General features: G+C 41.3%; 1 protein-coding gene across 1 annotated transcript; it reads right to left on the reverse strand.

Annotated features, from left to right (window-relative positions):
• Positions 1–15,477: 15,477 nt before the first annotated feature.
• LOC133707406 (transcription factor bHLH143-like) lies at positions 15,478–18,878 on the reverse strand. Its single transcript, XM_062132975.1, has 4 exons — positions 18,720–18,878; positions 17,883–18,522; positions 17,607–17,755; positions 15,478–17,510 (listed from the first exon to the last, which is right to left on the reverse strand). The coding sequence occupies exon 4, from the start codon at positions 17,491–17,493 to the stop codon at positions 16,411–16,413; it is 1,083 nt and encodes a 360-aa protein (XP_061988959.1). The 5' UTR covers positions 17,494–17,510; positions 17,607–17,755; positions 17,883–18,522; positions 18,720–18,878; the 3' UTR covers positions 15,478–16,410.
• Positions 18,879–19,783: the final 905 nt, after the last annotated feature.

Raw genomic sequence — 19,783 nt, forward strand, 5'->3', positions numbered from 1 at the left:
AACTCTAACTCGACTAGGCTTGAAACAGATAAATAGATTTTGGAGCTCCAGTATGAAAACATGCTTAAACGAAGTATTTAAAAGGAACGACAAACTTTAATGTTTTTCAACTTGAAAACAGATGCATGATGATTAAATAAATATGGCGCCAAATCCAAGTTTTACCTGATGGCCGGTCCCATAGACCCACTACATGACCTTACCTCAATTTAAGTTATCACCAGGTAAGCGTAGCGAGAGCGTCCGCTACCTAGCTACACACACGGATCGGGTCGTCATTACGATTGCTCACCGTCCGACCGGTGTAGCTAACCCTCCGGAGGTTTTGGGAATCGAACCCAAGGAAGTCAGTGCCCTTTTCGCTCTCAAGCCATCACATTTCTCATACGGTTTTGTCAGTATGCATCGCATTTTAACTTAACTAAGCCACACTATGTAACATGCATCATATTGAAAACAACTAAGGAAGTAAAAACACGCATCGAGGAGAGTTCCGAATCCCTACCTGGACTCACGATGCTTTTCCTCACGTACTCCGAGAGTTGCGAACCTTCCGTTCCTCGAGTAACTGGAGTCCTAAGTTCCGACATTTCGATAGTTAATATATTATTTAACTAATAATTGAAATCCCGACGAGTAAAAATCGTGCAATCAAGTTTTCCTGGTTTGACCAGGAGTTGACCAATTTGACCACGTTTGACCAATCGAGATAGGTTCGATAATTAACTTAGATTATCGAACATTCACTTAAAATTACGATATCTACCAAACATATATTGAGTGCACCCGATTACTAAGGCCACCCAATATATATATGCTTATATATTAATTTCTTTCACTTTCTATCCATTTAACATATGCACAAGCATAGAACATGTTTCCAATTTCGTCAACAATTTATCTCAATCACGCTACTTGGTCTTTTACTTCCATTTCGTATTTTGTCGCATAGTAATTCAATGGAAATTACTATGGACACCCAAAATATTCTAATTCTTATACAGGGTGTGCCCAAAACTGCTAAGGACACCCAAAATCATAACTTGTCCATTTTCCAAACTCATTCACCATTACAATTGACATAGCCCACAGTAGACATCAACTCAAATAATCAAAATTCTGGACAACATAACCAATTCGATAACAGAGCCTTCAATTTCATCATATCAAACCAAGCTCAGTAGCATAATTTCTGATCACCAACACAAGAATCTAGTTCGAGATTATACCTTCGAAATAGGAAATCCCTTGAACCAACCCAAACTCAGCTTCCCGAGCTCAATGTCGAAACTGGGTTGGTGATGAACTGAGGGTATCGACATGATCTACCTAGCCAGCTGCTAAATAACTTGTCTACAGTTGCATTCGAGGCCGGGACAAGCCAAGAAGAGCCGGAAAAGTCGCCGGTAAAGAAGAACACGGGCAGAACCAAGATGAACCCATAAACGAAATCGTCAAAACGTGATCCAATTTAAAAACTAGTTACATAAACGTATAGGGGAAGGCGAGAGGAGGAACTTCCATACCGAATGCGGCCCAAGCGGTGGCCAGAAATTGCATAAACTCGCCGACGCAGTCGCTGCTTCTCACCGTCGAGTCTCCCTCCTCGTCCGGTGCATAGGCGATCAAAGGCCACAGGCGTGACGGCAACGACGAGATGAAGCTGTTGGTGGCCGCGCGCCGTCGTGGGGTGGCCGGACGGTGTCCCTCTGGTCGGGTTTCCTTCTCGGGTCACGGTGGCGTCCGGGTCAGAGCTCCCAGCTCTCTCTCTCTCTCTCGTGTTTTCTAGATCACATGATCTGGTCCAACAACTATATAAGCCCCTCCTCTTAATATCTAATGGTTGTGATCAATCAGTGGGATTATGGATGGCTGGGATGAAGCGGTGGCTGGATGGACTGCTAGGATTGCTCCACCTATTTTCTATTTCTTGATTTAATTTCTAAAATTCCACAACTTCGGAAAATAGTTAAAAATAGCTTGGGTATCCGGAAAATTCCCCGAAAATTTCCACGAACTCATCGTGTTGTGTACTTTATTATCCAACTCTTAGATTGAGGATTTCACTTTATGAAAATTTCTAAAAATTTCCTCGAGTATCTTGACATTTATTGAGATCGTTGAATAATTTCACGTACGATCTCCATTAAGCTCAATACATTTTTCCGGGGCTCACATCTTCAGTCAAGACGAAGACCATTGACTTCGAGGTCTGGGGGGCAATGTTTGAACCCAAAATAGGTTAAGCTCATCTCCATTAGTGATTAAGTGCTTAACCCACCATAATCCTAATAAGTGCTCCATAATCCTAATAAGTGCTCCATAATCCCATAAGTGCACCATAATCCCATTAAGTGCTCCATAATCCCATCAGTGCTCCATAATCTCATTAAGTGCTCCATAATTCCATTAAGTGCTCCATAATCCCATTAAGTGCTCCATCATGATTTGTTCAAGGCCAACCACTATGGCTGGGTAGCCTATATATAGAGGCTACAAAGAAGTAAAGAGAACAGACACAATTCATCAACTAATCTCTACGACTACTCAAGTCTTCCCAGAGCAACCCCTCTCCTTCTCTTACCAGTGACCACACTCCAGTCCTAGAATCCTCAGGAGCCGACTATCAATGTCACCAAACCCTCTGTCAACGTGCTTCGGTCCTAGTCTCCTCGGGAGCCGACTGTAGTACCGCGACCACAACGGTTACGGAACCAGCTAAGCAAGGGTAACGCCCTCGCAAACCAGCCAAGCTAAAGTCACGCTTTAGCAAGTTCTCCCCACTTCCCAGTGATTTTCGCTCTGCTCCATCTACGACGTCGACTATCGATTGTGTGATTTTGAGGAAGCTTAGCAAAAGTCCTCACCACGAGGCACAAAGAATCCCGCAACGAGGTTGCTGCTCTCCTCGTCCACAATCGCTCAAAAGAAGTGAGATCAAGGGACACCCCCGACGACTGCACCCGAACGGTGCTGGCACGCCCGCACAGAAAAGAGACTGTTGACCAGCTGCAACAAAACTGGAGCCAAACAGGACCGTCTAACAAGGTGAAAGCAAATGCCTTAATGTTTCTGAGACGACATATTGATCCTAGCCTACGCTGGGAGTACCTTCAGTTGAAGACACCCAAAGAACTGCGGGATACCCAAGGGACATTTTGGAAACATTCATGACACCTTGCTCCCAGAACTGACCGTTCAGTGGAATGAAATCCGCTTGCTTGACTACAAAAGGGTCAATGACTTCAACAAGGACATGTTGCGTGTGAGCCCCGGAAAAATGTATCGAGCTTAGTTGTGATGCCCTGGAAATTCGTATTTATTTTCCAAGGATTTTCCGGAATTTAAATTTTGGTTATTGGATGGTTTCGTGGCTCGTGGACGGAGCGGAAGTGTTTCGGATCAATTTGTATTTGAAAAGTATGACTTTAGGGGGGTTGCTAAGGTTGACTTTTGATACGTTGAGATTCTCCAAAAACTTCCTTCACGAAAGTTGTAGAGCACGTCGATACGAGTTCGTGGACATATGGAACGCGAGAATCGGAGTTCGTATGAAGAAGTTATGGGCTTCGGAAAAACTTTCCATTTTGGTATAAAAGGACAAAAATTCCGGAAATTGCAAAAAAGACCAGGTTTCCATTTTGGGAAACCCAGCTCTGTTTTCTCTCTCCCCGAGCCCGAGTCGCCTCTCCATTTTTGCCGGCTTCGTTCTCCCTCCTCCGGCCACCATAGGACGCGATTCAAAGTGGGTTCTCTTCACCTCAATCCCCTCTTGAGGTCTGTGGAAGAATTGGAGCATGAAACGAGCTGTGGAGGGCGGTGCAAGGCCGAGAAGTTTGGCAGCGGAGCTGCGTCGGACCCAGGTGTGAACTTCCGATTCCGACCACCTTTGCCGGTGATTCTTGAGGGCTTTTGAAGCCCATAGGACGTTGATGCTTCTCCCAAAGCGGCTTGGGACGATTTCACTTGTGGAGGACGAATCGAAGCTTTGAAATTCTAGAGTTTCAATCGGTCCGGTTTGTTCTAAGATAAAATTTGATTGATTGGTTTATAATTGGACTTTGTTGTAGTTATGAATGTTTCAATTTGAGTGGAGATGGAGGACTTTGGTGTTGGAAGTTTTGCCAAATTTCGACTTTGGATTGGCGGCGGTGCCGCCACTGTGGTGGTGGTTTCCGGCCACCTCAGGAATAGTTTCTGTTTCTGATTTCGATATACTCGTCGATACGAGCATTTCGATATATTGTTTGTAATTTTTGGAGATCGTATGAGAATGTTGTGATTTTTACGGTTTCGGACCGTTCGATGCTTCGATCTGTGAGGATTCGAGCATCCGATCGACTTGTGGTTTTGGCATATCGATCGTAGAAGTATTCCGGAGACTTGGGACGTCTCGGATGTGGTTTCTCCTCGATTGGCGTCACTTTGGGGATTTTAGTTCAAAACAGGGGTTTCGGACTTAAATCGTTTGTGAATTGTTACTAAGTGGAAACCGATTCTGATTAAGTACTTGACGAAGTATCCTTGGACGGTTGTCCTGTGGTGTGGCTGCTTTGTTCTATATTGAAGACGCAGCAGGAAATTCAAGGTGAGTAAATCTCACGATATCTGTTATGAGCCTAATTACCATATTGTCTTGGAGTTATGGGATTAACTGTGACTATAGTGGTATTAGTGGCATTCCTAAGTGGATGACCATGTATATATATATTTGCGTGATATATATATGTATTGGTGGAATCTTGAGTCACAGATGGTGACGGATTACAGATGGTGATCGATATTGAGTCACAGATGGTGAAGAATCACATATGGTGATCAATATTGAGTCACAGATGGTGACGGATCACAGATGGTGATCGATATTGACGGATCACAGATGGTGATCGATATTGAGTCACAGATGGTGACGGATCACAAATGGTGATCGATATTGAGTCACAGATGGTGACGGATCACAGATGGTGATCGATATTGACGGATCACAAATGGTGATCGATATTAAGTCACAGATGGTGACGGATCACAAATGGTGATCGATATTGAGTCACAGATGGTGACGGATCACAGATGGTGATCGATATTGAGTCACAGATGGTGAAGAATCACAGATAGTGATCGATATTGAGTCACAGATGGTAACAGATCACAGATGGTGATCGATATTGACGGATCACAGATGGTGATCGATATTGACGGATCATAGATGGTGATCGATATTGAGTCACAGATGGTGAAGGATCACAGATGGTGATCGATATTGAGTTACAGATGGTAACGGATCACAGATGGTGATCGATATTTAGTCACTGATGGTGACAGATCCAGGTAGGTGATTGAGACTTGGTCATAGATGGTGATTGGGATTAGGTCACAGATGGTGATCGTAATCGGTGCAACATTTTGAGTCTAGTATGCTTGTCTTAATGTAACTTCCTGAACTAAATTGCACGCAGGGGTTACTATGAATTGTTTTGCTTGTTTTGCTGTGACTTCCTGAACTAAATTGCACGCAGGGGTTACTATGACTTGTTTTGATTGATCTTTAAGGTCATAGTGATGACGATTGTACTCTGTGTGAGGATAGGAAGGTGATTTATTGTTTTCACCTTTGATGTCATGTTGATGACAAGGACTTCCGGTGGGAAGGAAATGAGTGTGATCTGTGTGGCTCGCCGTTGTGAGCTAAGGGATTTCCAAACACTACCTGAGGAGGTTTTGTTTGACTGGAACTTGTGTAATTGGATGCTAGGTTGGGAATCTGAGCATGTGGTTTAGTCACGATGTGACCTACGTAAGCATGTTGTGGAAGATTTTGGAACAGATGGTTCCAATTGTGAGTTATGTGCTTATCGTTGTTAGGTTGAGGTGACTTAAGAATGTGTTTTGCTTTGTGGTTTTGAGTTTACTCATACGAGCTTCATAAGCTTACCGGGTTTGTTGTGTGGCAACCCGGTGCACTATTCAATGGAATTGTGTAGGGGTAAATCCTGCAGGTCAGGGTAATCGTGGCTGAAGCTGAGGTGGCGTGCTGGCAGCATTACGGGTAGGAAGCAGATTTTGTTGGCTTTGCCATTTTTATGACTTCCGTTATGTAGCAAAACTCTGAGGAGCATTTACTTTTTATTTTGTGATGGCAATTTAATTCGTAAGCTTATGTAATATATGACTCTACGGAGCGGGTCAATATTGACATAGTAGGTTCAGGGCATCAATATGTGTGTGTAGTTAAAAGGAAAAAAAGTTTCCAGGTATTTTGTATTGATGACTGAACGTTCACGCATGTATAATTATGGGGTTATATATCGATTTTTATTTGTGTTAAAAATCAGGGTCGTGACATTAGTTGATCGTGCGAGGAATTGTTTAATGATCTCGATAATCATCTAAGTGCTCGAGGAAATTTTCAGAAATTTTTACAAAGTGAAATCCTCGATTTAAGAGTTAGACGATAAAGTACACGACACGACGAGTTTGTGGAAATTTTCGGAGAATTTTCCTGATACCCGAGCTATTTATAGCTATTTTCCGAAGTTGTGGAATTTTAGAAATTAAATCAAGAAATAGAAAATAGGTGGAGCAATCCCAGCCATCCACCGTCTCCACCTCTTGATTACAGCCGTTCAAAAACAATTGAAGGAGCCTATAAATAGGCATGGGATCAGATGGATGATCTAGAACACCCGAGAGAGCATCAGAGCTCTCTGACTCGAACTGCAACCCGCGACCCGACAACATGACCCGACCGGAAATCTCTCCTCCGGCCACCTATCTGCGGCGGACCACCGGCAAAAGCTTCGTCTCGCCGTCGCCTACGTCCCTGCGATCTCAGATTGTACATGCAGCGACTGGGAACGGAGAATTGACGATCCAAAGCTTGAAGAACCTCCGGCGAGTTTCAACGAATTCCGGCGACTCCGGCCACCTTTTGGGGTGTATTTGGTATGGAAATTCATCCCCTCGTCATACTCTACACTCTAGTGTAATTATATTTTCGATTAGATCAAGTTTTAACAAACTGGTTTCTGGGTTAGCTCGGGTTCGACGCTGTTACTAACGCCGGCTGCTTTCCGGGCTCTTCCCGGCTTCGTTTTGGCTTGGTTGCATCTATGGGAGGAATCTGACCACAATTGGAGTAGGAAGCTTCGAAGATTACGGGGTTGTGGACGTTAAGGCCTGGATACCAGTTCATCGTCGGCATAGAAGCTAGGAAACTGGGTTTGGATCGTCAGGCTTGTTCTGGGAACTAAGTTTGGGTTGATCAAAGTCGATTTTTGCATTCGAAGGTATAATCTCGAAATTGAATTCCTTTTTGTTCTTGTGTTAGTGATCGGAAGCTGTGGAATTGAGTTTGGTTGGTATGGTGGAATTAAAGACTTGTTATCGGATTATGGTGTTGTCTTGATCATAGTATTTTGAGTTGTTGCGAGTAAATTTGGGAATTGATATTTGAATTGAGATTGTGGACTGACATTGGTTGCTTGCATTGCATGTCTGTTGTTATGATCGGAAAACTTGGTTGTGAAATAATTGAAAAATGGACAAGTTATGGTTTTGGGTGTTCATAGTAAATTCTGTCGAATTACTATGCGACAAAATACAAAATGGAAGTAAAAGACCAAGTGTAGCGTGATTGAGATAAATTGTTGACGAAATTGTGTTCTTTGCTTGTCCATATGTTAAATGGATAGAAAGTGAAAGAAACTAATATATATAAGCATATATATATTGGGTGGCCTTAGTAATCGGGTGCACTCAATATATGTTTGGTCGATATCGTAATTTCAAGTGAATGTTCGATAATCTAAGTTAATTATTGAACCTATCTCGATTGGTCAAACGTGGTCAAACCTTGGTCAATCCTGGTCAAACCAGGAAAGGTTGGCCTTAAATATTTGTTCGACGGATTATTAACGTTAATTATGTCGGAATCTAGGATTTCCAGTTACCCGAGGAACGGAAGGTTCGTGAATCTCGGACAACGTAAAAGGTTAAAGCATCGGAATCCAGGTAGGGGACTCGGGACTCATTCGGTTAGTTGTTTTCCGTTTTGAATTAAATGTTTATGCATATTTGAGTTGCATGGTTTGGTTATTGATGGCTTGAGAGTGAGTGGAACATAGTGATTCCTTGGGCTTCGATCCCCTAAACCTCCGGAGGGGCCGTATGGACGGAATGGTGTCTGACATCCTCTGAGATGTGGCACTATTTCTAGGTGATATGGCGTAAGTGGACACTCTCACTACGCTTACCTGGTGATGATTTTATTTGAGGTAAGGCCGTGTAGTTGGTCCATGGGACCGACCATCAGGTATTATGCATTTCTTTGAGTTTCGTGCATTGGATTTTGAGTCTGAAAGATATTTAAAGTTTGTCGTTCTTTAAAGAAATGGTTTAACTTTTTCATACTGGGATCTCAAATTATTATCTTATGGGTCGGTTTTCAAACCTAGTCGGGTGAAGCCCCTATTGAGTAGCGAGGACGAAAACTCACCCCTACAACAGTGTGGTTGCAGGTACTGTGCACTGGAAATGGGATTGGAGCGGATGGAGCTGGGTGTGCATATTTCAATAGAAGTCAGGTTCTGGGTTCCAATCTTATTCTTGTTCCTTAAAATTGTATTTTCGGAACTTGTCACAATTTGTTTGTTATATGCTAAGTCTTTTATTCCTCGGTTGTTTACAACGTTAAGTCCTGGACGAACTTTTGAATTTAAAGTTTTAGAAAGGTTTTCACCTCAAAAGAATTTAAAAGCTTCCGTTGCGAATTTTTGTCAAAATTTATTTCGAACAAATGCCTAGCGAATTTCTATAATGTAAAGCGAATTTTCGGTTTATGTTTTAGAGACTCGCGGCATTGTAACGTACTCAAGCTGGTGAGGTGCAGTTTGGGGCGTTACATTGCGCCTCAAGGCATGTCTAAATTTCTGTGGAAATGAACTCACAGAAGATGATATGATCCAGAAGACTCTTTCCACTTTTCCTACTTCAGCAATTATACTAGCGAACCAGTATAGGCTGGAGTATGACAACAAAAGAATCACAACCTTCAATAAGCTTATCAACCTACTGCAAGTGCTTGAGAGGCATGATGAGGTTCTTTTGAGCAACAATGTCAGGCCCATTGGGACAAAGAAAATTCCCGGGACTAATTATGGCAAAGTGAAAGGTGGAAATAACCCCAAACCAAAGGGAGTTGGACGTGTTGATCCCTACCCACGTGGCAACAATGCACCATGTGGCAAGGGACGTGGGGTCGTGGTATGGGCCGTGGAGGCCTTCCCAATGTATGGCGCTGAGATGGTGGTGCGGGCCGTAGTGATCATGGAAACAAGGTGCTAGGGTACCTAAGAACCCTTCTGTCAAACAAGAAAGAGTTGATAAATTAGATTTCTGAACAAGACCTTGATTGGATTATAGTTGGCTTATTAATAAATTTCGGATTTTATTCTGAAGCATTGAATTTATTCGATTTTTATTTACTACACATATTCACATGGTTCGAAATAGCACTATAAATATGTAAAGCAATACATCTAGAGAAAAATTATTAGAATGAAAAGATTATCATTCTACTAAAATAGACATACTCTAAAGAATATGAGATATATTTTCTAAATTAATTAGTAATACCTCCTATTTATTTGTAGGAATGGATCGAGGAGAACTTGAGTGCTTGGTTGATAGTGGGACTACCCACACCATATTAAGGAATAGGCAATTATTCATTGAATTAATAGCCTATAATTCCTCTGTGACTACGATGATTGGATCATCACAAGTAATAAAAGGGCGAGGAACTGCCAAATTTTTGCTGCCTAATGGCACAACATTTAAAGTCACAGACGCTCTATATGCACCAAGAGCTAATCGAACCTTGTTAAGTTTCAAAGATATTTGTGCCAACAGTTATCATGTAGAAACACACTGTGAGAATGGAACTGAATACCTTTATATTACCTCTAATGAATGTGGAAGGAAACGTATTTTAGAGAAACTTATGAGTCAATCTAGTGGACTGTACCTAACTACGATTCGGATAATTGAATCCTATGTTGTCACCAACAATGAAATGTGGGATACTGACTCATGTAGGCTTTGGCATGACCGCCTAGGGCACCCCGATCGTGACATGATGATCCGTATTTTAAAGAACTCACACGGACATCCCTTCTTTCGAGTGAAAAATAAAGTGGGACAAAAATCCGCCACACTGCAAGGTGTCGGTCCTACTACTGCTCAAATGCAGCCATTGCCTTCTGAAGTACCAGAAGCACTACCTCCCTCCTATTATGCCTCATTGACTATTTCAAAGGCACATCACTCGTTTTGCAAAGCCTACTCTTTAGCAAAAACAGGATCGAGACCTTCCTATGCTAAAGATACAAAACAAAACATTCCATTCTTACAAAGGATACAAGGATATATCTGTGGACCTATCCATCCAGAATGCGGACCATTCAAGTACTTTATGGTTCTGGTGGATGCTTCGACACGCTGGTCACATGTCGCTTTATTGTCCACAAGAAATGCTGCATTTGCAAAACTCCTAGCACAGATTATACGTTTAAGGGCTCACCACCCTGATCACCCTATCAAGTCTATAAGGCTTGATAACGCTGGAGAGTTTACATCAAAAGCATTTGATGATTATTGCATGTCTATTGGGATCGATGTAGAGCATCCTGTACCCCATGTGCATACACAAAATGGTCTCGCAGAAGCCACCATCAAAAGGCTACAGATGGTGGCTAGGGCATTGGTTATGCGCACCAACCTACCTATATCTGCCTAGGGTTATGCAATATTACACGCAGATTTACTTATTCATTTCAAATCCACTGCTAGCCAACCATTTTTTGCGTACCAGTTGGTAACTGGATATGAGCCTGACATTTCACACTTACGCATATTTGGTTGTGCAGTATATGTGCCTATTGTGCCCCCATAGCGCATCAAAATGGGTCCTCAGAGACGATTAAGTATTTATGTTGGATACGAATCCCCAACAATTATCCGCTACTTGGAACCCTTGACAGGCGATCTCTTTACCGCTAGATTTGCGGATTGTCACTTTGATGAGACAGTCTTCCCGTCGTTAGGGGGAGATAGGAAAAAGGATTTTCCAAGGGAACAACAGGAATTGTCGTGGTTTGTCCCCACTGTCTCATTTTGATCCCCGCACTTCACAAAGTGAAAGTGAAGTGAAAAGAATAATCGATCTTCAGAACGTAGCAGATTCGATGCTTGATGCGTTTACTAATATCGCAAAAGTGACGAGATCACATATACCAGCTGCAAATGTGCCTGCAAGGTTAGAAGTCCCCAACAAGGGGCACGGTGCCGCAGATAGAGGCACTGCAACCACACTTAGTGGAGGTGTGGTTGAGGCCGTGGCTCCCCAAAGGAAGAGGGGGAGGCCACTTGGTTCGATTGACACTCACCCAAGGAAGAAGAGGGCGAGTAAGGCACAAATCGATCCATTAATCATCAATGTAGAGAATCCCTCTCATGAGATTGTCTCTGATTATAGTTATGTCCACGAATCAATACTGGAGGACGCTCCGATGTTTGAAATGATTCCAGAGAAGAAAGAAATCTCAATGGATTATGAGAGTGCGTATGAGTTGATAGAAAGATCTTCCATACACATTGATGATGTATTTGCATACACTGTTGCTCAAGAAATCATAGAGCACGATGATATTGAACCACGCTCTGTTGCAGAATGTCAACAAAGAGCAGATTGGCCTAAATGGAAAGAAGCAATCCAGACAGAATTAGATTCTCTAACAAACAGGTATTTGGTCTGGTAGTGCTAACCCCACCAAGTGTAAAGCATGTAGGACATAAATGGGTCTTTGTTAGAAAGCGTAATGAGAAGAATGAAGTCCTGAGGTACAAGGCAAGGCTCGCCTTGTGGCGCAAGGTTTCTCACAACGCCCTGGAATTGACTACGAGGAGACATACTCTCTCGTAATGGACGTTATAACGTTCCGCTACTTAGTTAGCTTAGTAGTTTCCGAAGGACTGGAAATGCAGCTCATGGATGTAGTTACTGCATATCTCTATGGGGATCTAGATTCAGAGATATATATGAAAGTGTCTGATGGCCTTACATTACCCAAGTCAAGTGACTCTAAACCACGGAGTGCGTTTGCAATTAGGTTGAAACGCTCACTTTACGGATTGAAACAATCCGGGCGGATGTGGTATACCCGTCTAAGTGACTACTTGATTGGGAAGGGATATAAGAACGATGAATTGTGCCCCTGCGTATTCATAAAGAAAACAAGTTCCGGATTTGCAATTGTAGCAGTATATGTCGATGATATGAACATAATAGGTACTCTTGATGAAATAAGAGAAACCGCGAGCTACTTGAAATCTGAATTTGAGATGAAGGATCTTGGGAAAACTCGATTCTGTCTAGGCCTTGAACCAGAACACCGAGTTTGTGGAATATTAATCCACCAGTTTGCGTATGTCCAAAAGATGCTCAGGCGATTTAACATGGACAAAGCGCATTCTGCTAGTACTCCCATGATCGGTCGAAGTTTGGATGCAAGGAAAGATTCATTTCGTCCAAAGGAAGATGACGAAGAGGTGTTGGGAGCTGAAATTCTCTATCTAAGTGTAATAGGCGCATTATTGTACTTAGCCCAATGTACTCGACCAAACATTGCATTCTCAGTGAACTTGTTAGCTAGATTTAGCTCAACGCCAACGCAGCGTCACGAATGGTATCAAGAACATTTTCCTATACCTAAAAGGAACCATTGACTTGTAGTCGTTCCTTCCCTATAGAGAGACAAGAGAGACCGCAGATGGAACTGCAATCCCTAAAGGAAATGTTGATGGCGAAAGCGCCACTCCCTACACGGAAATGCCAAATGATGTTTTGGTTGGTTTTGCTTATGCTGGATACCTCTCTGACCCACATAAAGGTCGTTCCCAAACTGGTTATGTATTTACCATTGGGAACACGACGATATCTTGGAGATCAACCAAGCAAACCCTTGTGGCTACCTCCTCGAACCACTCAGAGATCATTGCTCTACATGAGGCGGTTCGTGAGTGTGTATGGTTAAGAGCTATCATTACACATATTCGAGGGACTAGTGGTTTGAGTTCTACCACTGAAGAGCCTACTTGCATTTATGAAGATAATGCAGCTTGCATCGAACATATGAAGCTAGGATATATCAAGGGTGATAATACAAAACACATATCGCCAAAGTTTTTCTACAATCAGCAACAACAGGCCCTCCTTAAGATTTAAGTGAATCAAGTAAGGTCTGAGGAGAATGTGGCAGATTTGTTCACCAAATCATTGCCTAAGGCCACATTTGAGAAACATGTGAAAAGCATAGGAATGCGAAGACTTTCCGAGCTCCCTTGATTAATGTAAGGATCAGGGGGAGGTATAGACGTCAGGGGGAGTCTAACACACACATCCCATCCTCAAATGTAAAAGGTGTATTGTGCTCTTTTCCTTCGACCAAGGTGTATTTTTTGTCCCACAGGGTTTTTATTGTTATTTGGCCAGGTTTTTAGTGAGGCAACAACTCATGCACCATTTCGTCTTTGACTTGGCACAAGGGGGAGTGTTAAAGGAAAAACACATTATGTGCCTTCGTCAAAGTGACTGACGGAGACGGAATCAAGGAATTAGCAATTACTATCAATCAGCATCAATTACAAATCAATCAGCATTTAATGTCATCATTGTAATTTATATTTCCGTTGTAATTCTTTCCCTATATAAAGGGACTATGAAATGAAATGAGTAGACCAATTCCAATCTCAATGTTACTTTTACAATTATTAGATTGTGCTTTTAATTTCTTCGAAACCATGCATTTCATTGTGCATCACTATGATAAAATTATTTTTACTATGGACTTGAAGAGTTGAACATGAACACATTCAAGTAAATTTTTCATAAAAGAGCACTTTTGATTTTTCGAGTTCTTTTTTTTTTTTTTTTTTGAGAAGATCGGAAGAGTTGTTTTACTTCACACATAACATTAAAAAATTGTGGTTTCTACTCAAAAATAAAAAATAAATAAAGAAAAACATTTACTTTTAAGTGGTTACGGTCCAGATTTAAGACTAGGCCCATTGTTAGAAGACTAAAACTATGAGGTATGAAGCCCATGATCCAATCCAAAGTCGAACGTCTACTGAAATAAAGGTCCATGACTCTAGCCTCTGTGGTTGGGTGCCCAAATACCTTTGAATCTTTGTGTTTAAATACATGTATCTTTTTTCTTCTCCTTGTATCTCTATATACGAAAGTTATATACGAAAATAAATTAAAACAAATTAAAATAGAACATCATCTGTTATGACAATTGTAAGCATTCATATACATTGAAATTTTGATTGGAATGTGAGTGAATGAGATTTCTTCAAAGGAGAATAAGGGTTATTTGATGTCCTCAACAATCTTCTTGATTAACTAGAGCTAAAATCTTAATTATGTAGTACGTACAAGTCGACAGTCAACATTTATCTACATGTCGCCATTTAATATCCGCAAATTCAGAGTCATTAAAGTCAAGCATATTCTTCTTTTCCCCAGGCACTGACCTCAACAAAGTTGATTTATGTTCGACAACCAATAGCTGCCGAGATCATAGAGTAGACGCATTCGTGGACAATTGAAGATTTGGATAACACGTGTTGCTTTGCCTATTGTAACTATTCTTGCTTTTTAGTCACATTTAGGTATCTACACCTAGTAAAGTTTACCAAACCTTTTTTTTTACTGAGAATTTTATAATATTTTGCAGTTCGAAATGATGTGCTCATGATAATTATATAGTTAAAAGAATCCAGTGAAAAACGCATGTCGTCATTTAATGTCTGCAAATCCAGAGTTGTTAAAGTCAATGCATATTCTTCTTTTGCACAGGCACTTACCTCAACAAAGTTGATTTATGTTCGACAACCAATAGCTGTCGAGATCATAGAGTAGACGCATTTGTGGACAATTGAAGGTTTGGATAACGCATGTGTTGCTTTGCCTATCGTAACTATTCTTGCTTTTTAGTCACATTTAAGTTTTTACACCTCGTAAAGTTTACCAAACTTTTTTTTCACTGAGAATTTTATAATATTTTTGCAGTTCAAAATGATGTGCTAATAATATATCTAGTGAAAAATCAAAAGTATCATAAAAGGAATCTAAAATTACGAAGACAACAACGTTTTACTCCTATGGTTTGTGATGCAACATCGCACCTTACCTACATAAGCCTGTGGTATATAATGACTGTTACTTTCCTCCACATTTCTTCAAAGACTCGCATAAAGAGAAAATCGTCACTTTAAATTACATCATAGAAGTTATTTATTATTCTTCCTCACACTAATAATGCAAGTATGCAACTCTGTGGTCCCCACTCTCCCCCACACATCCATAATGAAAGAAACTTTGCAACAAACACAAACACAAATCAAGCACAACAATAAGGAATCACACACAGTGATCTGTCTCATATAACAAATGCGTGCATGCGACGTGAGTACATAAACATCAGGACAACACCAACACCAACACCAACACCAACACCAACCCAACTTAAATTACATCCAACCAAATACATCGTCACCCTTCCCTCTCTTATTACAACAAGAACAACATTAATATCCAACCCCATTATCTCAAAGTCTATTCACCATCACATTTACAGTGAAAATTCGATACAGGTTTGGTTAGTCTCCGTCACATGGCTGGCTCGCTCTCCCGTCACATGGCTGGCTCGGTCGGTCGGTGCGAGAAATGGTGGGATTAGGGCCCCCGGCTGGGCTCCATTCGGGCCCTTGCAAGTTGTTGCATGATGGAGTGGAGAAGGCGCGCTCTTGCTCGTGCAAACTTGGACATCAGTAAAGAAGAGACCTCCACAGACGTTAAACATGGACAAGTAAACAAAAAGGGCGGAGAAAGTGAGAGTTGGGACCCAAACACAACCAAGAGCGTGCACCTCTTTCTCTTCTTTAGGGGCCCCTCCAGAAAAAAACTACCGAGTTTTTCAATTCACCCCATGCCCAGGTGCGCTTGTCACTTTCTCTTAACCCTAAAACCATGATTCACCACCCTTTATTGGGACATTATGTAAAGCACCACTCTCTTCTTGCTCATGATATCGCAACCCCAAAGCTCTGCTGATTTCCAATCCTACCCAATCATTGAACAAAATACTTCAAGAGGGGTTCAACTTCAAGCTACAGTTTTCACCACCGCCCTAGCCGGAACACGCGGCATGTCCTACCATGTCTACAAGCAACGCATATACACCTCCCAACTTTATTCTGCACAATCACATTAACTGTTTCTAAACGACAAGAACTGATATTGTCAAACTGCTACTACAAATACTACTGGAACAGATAGGTTGGGACTCAGAGAGACTGGAGTCCGAAAGCTCTGGCCTTCAGCTTCAGCGATTTTAAGTAGTGGATGGCTTCATCGATCACCACCATTGCATCTTTCCCCTTGACACCCGGAATTATGTCCTGCAGAATGCTCACTGTCTCGCGTATTTTGTCCTTCTTCATCTTCTTGTTGCTGGATGAGGAGTCCAATTCTCTAGACCCAGAACTTCTGTTGAAGGCACAACAGGATTCTGCATCATCCTCCAACTCCGCTGATCTGTTGGGTTTCTTGGAACTCGCAGTGTCCAATACGGATGGTACATCATCATAACCTCCATCAAATAGCTTTCGCTTTTTAGTTATTCCACAAGAACTAGCAACTTCTTCTTCCCTTGCTTCAAACCAATTCTGCTTGTCATGAACTGTCATTGTACTGGGGGAATGACCTGTGCTAGTAACTTCATCGTCCTCTGTATAATCACTCTCATCATCTGAGTAGAGCAACGCATTCAGTTCCTCCGTGTCTTCATGCATCTCACTTTCAGCACCAGATTCATCGCTTCCTTTTAACTCATCAGTCAAAATTGGTCCTGAGGGGTTTTGAAGACCTCTATTAGTTCCACGATCATTCCCATTGACATAGTAAGCACCTTGTTGGTCCCAAGAAGTAGGGCACTGCAAAGGATTCGCTAATCCAGAATTAAAGACCAAACTTGTTTGATCCCCTGACGGATTGCTGACAAGCAATCTCTTCTGTTTACTGTCAGGGTCTACACAGGGTACCAATGTCTCCTTAGGGTTTTGGAATGAGCAAGTAGAAAGTTTCTCTTTGAGAACAGTGGGTGTAGCAGGCATGAAGGCCTGTTGGATACTGGGCCAGCAATAGAACCAACCGTGAGGTTCATTTGGTCTGCCTAGTTGTGAATGGGGCAACCCAGAGGATGCATATACTGGCAGAGTTCCATTTGTGAAAAGCATACTAGTGCCAGGGTTTCTATATGCAGAAATGAAGTTCTGTTGCCCCAAGACAGAAGGAGCACCCAAGGAATATGGATCGGGCGGTCGCCGTTCATGCAGCTCGGGAATCCAAGATCTGAAATCTTCACCCATCCAATCAAATCAACCACCTACAATTTGTACCAAAAATAACACATTACACAACGACTTGGGGAAAAACCACGAACAATAATCATAATTCACCAAGTGGAATGTGTAAAACATACCAGAAAGTCGTATGTACAACTAGAAACAGTTGATTAATGTCTCTCCTTCAGCAACAATGAAATAAACTAAAAACTCCAGCTTAATTTTGAACGCAAAGCACAGAAATTATCTACGTGACAGGTTTCAGCAAATGACGAAAATATTCAGCCTGTAAATACCAATTAACTCCATGTCAGGCATCATCAAGCATTATCTTTGACATGCAAAATGAAGAAACAAGGAAACAAAAGCAACAAGATAAAGATTAGATGGTACTAAAAAGATCCATGACTCACCTGGCAATCCTGAAGAGGTTGAAAGCATGCTATTACTCTAATAACTATGGTGGCGCTCCCATCAATCCCATTTTCATGTTTCAATGCTCGAAATCTTGTTTGGCTCGCTGCTTGACTTACCATAACTAAACAACTTCCCCGCACTTGAATATGTTTTTAGGAAGACGAACAGACTTCCAAAGCACCACAATTTCAAGAAAACACCGAATTCGAGCTGATTGATCACCGGAATCAACGAAAACAAAAGGGTTTGCGAAGAAAACCAAGAACCAACGAGAGAATAGGAAAAAGAAGTCTACGAAAGCGAAGCGTAGAAACCGAAAATGAACTGAAACAGAATTTCAGGAAAAAGGGTTTTGATCAGGATTCAACTAATCTGACGAACATACCAAGGAACGACGATGAAAAAAGTGGATCCCATGGATAATATCAGGAGTCAAAATTGGTTTCTAACTGAAGGGTGGTTTTCACTATCCACAATAGTAAAAAAGAAACAATTACAGAATTACTCTACAATACAGGTTTGAGATAACTTTGCGAAAAACGTCAACAGAACGAGTCAGCCACCACCGCATGCTTTTCTGGTCCTCACCCTCAACCAAATCAGATAGATCTCCACAACCTCTTCCTCAACCCCCCCCTGCAATTGTTTCATTTCATCAGAAAAAAAAAAAAAAAAAAAAAAAAAAACACTTAATTTTCCATCTCCATTAATTCATACTAAGGCCGCGTTTGGCTAATCACAATTGACAGATCCAAAAACAAGACTATGTGAGACAAAGCCCCCCAATTGTGTGAGCAAGGTAAAAATATCAAGAGCAGAAGCAAAGGACTTACAGTGAGCGAAAGCGAATCGGAGAGCGAGATTGGTTAATCCGTGCGTGAAGGACTGAGATCGAATCGAAGACAGGCAATCAGGGAAGCTTTCAAGAAGCAGAGGAAAGTGGGTGAGAGAGAGAGAGTCGGACAGTCAAAAGCTTAAGCGTAAGTGAGAGCACGGGGAGGCAGAGAGAGATTATATAGAAAACCCATTTTACACAAATGTCCCTGTTTGGGGATCAAATTTTTGTTTTTATTTTTATTTTTATTTTTTTCTTCCGGGTGTGTAAATATTTTTATTGTTACCCGCGGGTGATTGTATCGTCAGTCAGGTGACTCAGGTCTCTAAGGTCAATGGCTCTATTGCGATGTTGACCATATCGTTGGGTTGAATATACAGAGTTCCCAAAATACCCTCCTAGTATGGTAGCGCCCTTCTATATGTTTTCTTTTTATTTTTGTTTTAATGGCATCATCATTCTTTATATACTTTTTTTTTTTTTTTTTTATGCCAAAAGTACAAGAAAGAATCAAAGGTAAATTGTGAAGGATAAAGTATCGAATGTAAATATAAAAGTTGATGATCATAAAATTCTTACTCAATTTAGTGACTGGATGAACACTACTAATAAATAAAAGAGAAATACATAAGATATTACATTGAAATATATTTTTGGTGTTGGATTCCTAAGGTCTCCTTTTATACTTGGCTACAATGCATAAAGAGTGGGTACAAAATGTAACTTCAACCCCAAAAAAAAAAAAAAAATTGTGACTGAGCTCAATCTTCATAATTGTCTTTGATTGCAAAATTAATTGTTCCCGGTACTAAAGCTTAATCAATCCCATAGATTTCAAATCTGACTTTGAGTTTCAAAAACCTAAACCACTAGATCTAGTGACTGTTCATTTTCATGTGCAAGAAATTTAGATAAGATGAATCACTTATGACTTTCCATTATGTTCCAGGTTTTGACTGGAGCGTCCCTTTGAAGGTCAGTTCTCCTTCTATCAAGTCAAGATCCATGCCTAACAAGTTTATGTTCATGCTACTCTTTGGACTTTTGAGTTATTCCGAATTT

The sequence above is a fragment of the Rosa rugosa genome, chromosome 4, assembly GCF_958449725.1.
Source record: "Rosa rugosa chromosome 4, drRosRugo1.1, whole genome shotgun sequence".
Taxonomy (NCBI): domain Eukaryota; kingdom Viridiplantae; phylum Streptophyta; class Magnoliopsida; order Rosales; family Rosaceae; genus Rosa; species Rosa rugosa.

Coding starts and splice junctions, on each gene's coding strand:
- LOC133707406 (XM_062132975.1), bottom strand. CDS start 17,493: ATGGGTGAAGATTTCAGATCTTGGATTCCCGAGCTGCATGAACGGCGA.